This window comes from Carlito syrichta, unplaced genomic scaffold, assembly GCF_000164805.1.
Source record: "Carlito syrichta isolate Samal-C Ts95f unplaced genomic scaffold, Tarsius_syrichta-2.0.1 Scaffold255092, whole genome shotgun sequence".
NCBI classification, from domain to species: domain Eukaryota; kingdom Metazoa; phylum Chordata; class Mammalia; order Primates; family Tarsiidae; genus Carlito; species Carlito syrichta.
Genome location: NW_007199188.1, coordinates 249,096 through 253,616, shown reverse-complemented (window position 1 = coordinate 253,616; position 4,521 = coordinate 249,096). Strand labels below are relative to the sequence as shown.

General features: G+C 54.6%; 1 protein-coding gene across 1 annotated transcript; it reads right to left on the bottom strand.

The window, feature by feature from the left end:
- Positions 1-2,564: 2,564 nt before the first annotated feature.
- Positions 2,565-3,269, bottom strand: LOC103253859 (60S ribosomal protein L38-like; the record flags this gene model as incomplete). Its single annotated transcript, XM_008052069.1, has 2 exons — positions 2,565-2,635; positions 3,122-3,269. Coding segments are annotated over 2 exons (174 nt in total), but the record flags the coding sequence as incomplete, so codon positions are not given.
- Positions 3,270-4,521: the final 1,252 nt, after the last annotated feature.

Sequence of the window (4,521 nt, the reverse complement as noted above, 5' to 3'; positions counted from 1 at the left end):
GAGGAAGGACGTCGGGCGGCGGGGGCTTCTGGGGCTCCGGCCTGGGGGTCGGGCGCACGCGGGGCCCCGAGAAGGCCGGCAGACTCGCCAGGCCGCCCGAAGACCTCGGGGCCAGACCCCGGCTCTGTCGACGGCCCCTCTCATGCGCCAAAGCTGGGGCTGGGTGAGGGCGCAGCGGGGTGGCTGGGGACCTCCCTTCTCCGTCCTGAGGGGCACAGAGATGGGGAACACACAGGCTGCTGTCGGCATGGTGTCTCGGGTCTAGCAGCGGAGGCGAGGCCGACTTGGATCCTGCAAACCTAAGCGCTTTGTGGGTCTCTGCCGGTGTGTAATGGGTGTTTCCCAAGCAACGGTGCCCTAGGTTGGGGTCAACTGGGGTGTTCTGGGATGGGATTCTGTGCAGAGGGAACAGGACCCTGAGATCAGGGACCAGGTGGGTGAGGGTGGGGGGAAGGGTATCAAGCAAGCCCTAGGACAGGAGGGAAGTGACAGGAGCCGGGAGGACCACGGAGCTGGCCAGCTCGGGGTCTGGGGGAAAAGGGGGCGACTTCCAGCTGATGGAAACGATTTTGGTAGCAGGAATGGTTCCACAATTGGAAACGTTTGCCAAAATTCACCAAAAAGGATGTGTTTCACTATATGCAGATTGTACTGCAACAAAAAATCCCTCCTAAGTACCCAAGAGGCAGGCAGGGCTAGATGCTAAGTGGTCCCACAGGCTTGTGATCTTGACCCACTCCTGGGGTTACTGAGGAAAACCGACCCAAAGTCATCTGTAGGGGCTCCTTTACAGCCTGTGCCCTCGGGGGGCACGGCTACCAGGCATGAGGATGCAACGCGCTGCAGCAGGCACTGCCAGGCACCCCTTGCCCCCATCTCCAGGCCGGTCATCCTTGCCACAAGCCTCCCGAACACCAGCCCAAGCTGAATCCGCTGAAAAGATCGGCCATGACTTTGAACCTGGTGCAGGGAAGGCCTTGAGAGGGAAGGTCGGCTGGTGACGCTTGACACTAACAGCCTGGACCTGAGTCGGCCTGCCATTCTGAGACAGGAGCCCTTCTAGCTGTTTCCGAGGCCTGCTGACTTAGGGAGGCGAGCCAGTGAGGCAGAGGCAGGACAGAAACGGCCTCCCAGGGACTCCCATTAGGACAAACGGCACTCCTGGGTCTCCCCTGCCCAGTCCCAACAAGCAACCACGGCCCAGGCCTCAGCAAGGCCACGATCACACTAGCAGCAGAGGGCTTAAAACCACTTCCATGTCTGGGTCGCGTGCAGCAGCTCACGCTGCTAATCCTAGCACTTTGGGAGGCAAAGGCCAGGACTGCCTGAGCCCAGGGGTTCAAAACCAGACTGGGCAACATGAGACTTTGTCTACACAATAAATCAAAGGGTTAGCTGGGTGCCTGTGGCTCCAGCTCCTCGGAAGGCTGAGGTGGAAGGATCGCCTGCGCCCGGCAGGTCGAGGATGTGGGGGCCATTAGCCTGTCACTGCACTCCAGCCTGGGCAACAAAGTGAGACTCTGACTCAAAAAAACCACACACACGTCTATGCCCCTAACCCACACAATTGTAATCTCTGGGGTCACCCTGGCACCAAACGGTCTAAAACGACCCCAAACGAAGCCGAGAAGCACTGCATGAAAGGACGCCTTCTCTCCGCAAGGCCAGACAAATCCCTACGGGGCTCGTCTCCTAGGAGCCGTGACAAGCCTCCGGAGGATGTGCTGGAAACAAAGAAGGCCCGAGTGGTCAGCTCTCTCTCCCAGGGAATCTTAAATGTTTAAACGCGGGCACACTGGGCTGTGTCAGCCATCACTGGGCGCCCCTGTGGACATGCCCTCTTCTGGAGGAAACAAAACCCACACCTTGCAATTTTCGATTCAAAAACTTCACACCCTCAACATTCCTGCAAGTGGTCCAAGTTGTTTACCGCTTGTGATTAACACACCCAGCACAACACCAAGCCCACTGCGCAGCACACTTCAAAGACGACGGAGCGCTCCAAGACACTCGGACGGACGGCGACACGAGCCAGCCACCCATTCCGAGGCCTGAGCGGTAGCATGGCGCCACCGCGTGGTCTGTTCTGACACGACGCCACAGCCCCCAACCTCACTGGGACTTGCCGTTACTGTCAGGAGTGGTCTGCTCTTTCTTAACCCTTATGTGAGCCAACGAAAAAGGGAGCCGAAGGGCAATTCTGCATCTGAGGACACACGGCAGAGGTGAAGCCCCCTCTCAAAATCATGCCAGTAACCAAGGGGCAGAACCAGCATGGGAGTCAGGCCCGGCTGGCCCTGGCTACACCCACGCCGGGCCCTAAGAGCGGCCACCACCACCATTTCCCACCTGCCTATAAATCCCACCTCCAGCCCCTGCCTGTTTCCATGACGGCTCCCCTCCATCTGCTTATTTTCAAGCGCAGGCTAAAAGAGGGTTTACCTGCCAAGGAAATCATGGTCAAGATCAGGGACGCAGAGGGAGCAGCCGGCCCCATGCCCCGTTCCCACCGTAAGTCACTGCTCGGCGTATTTCCCTTTCATTCCCCAAAGACAAAGGACACCTTAAAATTTAAAAAATTTTAATACAGTTCAAATCAGCGTGTCGCTTCATTTCAGCTCCTTCACTGCCAGACCTAGAGAGAAAGAGATGCACGAGTGAGTCACCCAGAAGGTAACATTTTGCGTCGCCGCTGTTCGTTTTGACTTTGTACTAAAGATGGCTCACGAGGCTCAGAAAAACACCAGAGAGATTCTGGCTAAAATACGAAGTTAGTGCTTGGTACAAACATCCCCTCAGACGTGGCCTACTACCCTCAATCAGTCCCCCCGCCTGTAACAACGGGGTTATCAGTACCAAGCACCTGCCTTAACCCTTGTGAGGGTTAAGAGAGTGGTAACTTTCCTCTGGCCAGGAAAACCATTTCTGGGACTGGCTACAACCCGAGCATCCCAACTATTCCCTGCCCACCAACAGCAAGAGCAGACACTCAGACAAACCACAGGATGCGCTTTCCCCGGTCTGGGCACGAACGGAAACAAGACGACAATGCATCCACCTTCCCCATTTCTGGCCGCCAGTCTCCGCACCCTTCTTCCCCAAGGACCCCAGGCTCACGCACCAGGGGGCAGGGACTGCTTCAGTTTCTCAGCCTTCTCCTTATCGGTGATGACCAAGGTATACAGGTACCTGCTGCAACGAACTTTAAACTTCACATTATCCTTGTTTTTCTTGATCTTGACGGCTACAGAAAAGACCAGAATCAGTAATTAGGCTGTACCGCAGAAAACAGGTTACTCAGTTCATGGCTTTAAGTGACTGGGACCGGCCAGTCAGCAACACCTCCCTTGCTGTCCCTGGGCTGAAACAGAAAACAAGACTACCCACTCCCCCATGACTCCCAAACTCAAACATTTACATTTTCCTTCTATTAGTACTCAAGAGCCTGGAACTTACTTAATTCTAACTGGTTTTGAAATACTTAAAGCACACGTACTTGGCACACTGAACACACTCTCACAGAACATTCCACAAACCTTACTGTACTTTTTAAGCGACGGAAGCAGTCTGTAGACAGGACACAGGCTATCTGCCGGGCTGAGGAACCTCCCAGTGCCCCGCTCTAGACGTCAAGTCCCTGCACATGGGAGGACCCTCTGGGCCAACAGTGGCGCTCCTCCTTCAGAGCTCCCCTGCCCTACTAGAGGGACACGGTGTGCACCAAAGCTTTTCCTCAAGCTTACGTGGAACTCATTTTCTGGGTTCTTTCCTGCTGCCAAATTCTGTCTCAGGATCACAGCTCAGACGAGCACTCAGTGGACCTCAAGTTCAACTGTGCAGGGTTTGAAATCTGCAAGGAGTCTGGTTATTTAATACAAATGTCACCGCATTTCCATTTGGGAGCAGGTCAGTGTATCATGTCTTGCCAACACCCTGTTCCAATGTCTTTAAAAGCTGTTCAGATTCGCTCAAGAACTCACAGGCATAAAAGAAATGAAGTGCCCCTCACACAGCTTGCTGAGGACTGAACATGGGCTCTGGTGCTTCAATGCAAGGACCTAACCAGACACATAAGCAAAGCACACAACACTGCAAACAGCACAAGACGAACTTGTGCCCACAATCCACAACCCCATTTCAGCAGTAGAGTTTACTCAGCACACATCACAGGAAGCAGCTCTGCGGCTTGGACCTGCCCATGGCACTGGCTGCCTGGGCTCATGCTCTTAGGAAACCCAGACACCTGCATATTCATCTAGACCAACCCACCTCGGCACCCGAGCACTGCCCTAGCAGCTCCTGAAAACTAAGCTGAACATCACTTGCACTGACACGAGACTCTCCCAAGTGTTTATTCAATATTAGCATGTGTGCTGCAATTCCCTTTCTAGCGATGCACCCAAGAGCAGAAAGCAACCACAGAAGGAATGCTCACACATCCGTGCTTTCAGCAGCACTACTCACAACAGCTAGTATGTGGAAGCAATCCAACGCCCATAGAGAATGGATTAACAAGAAGTG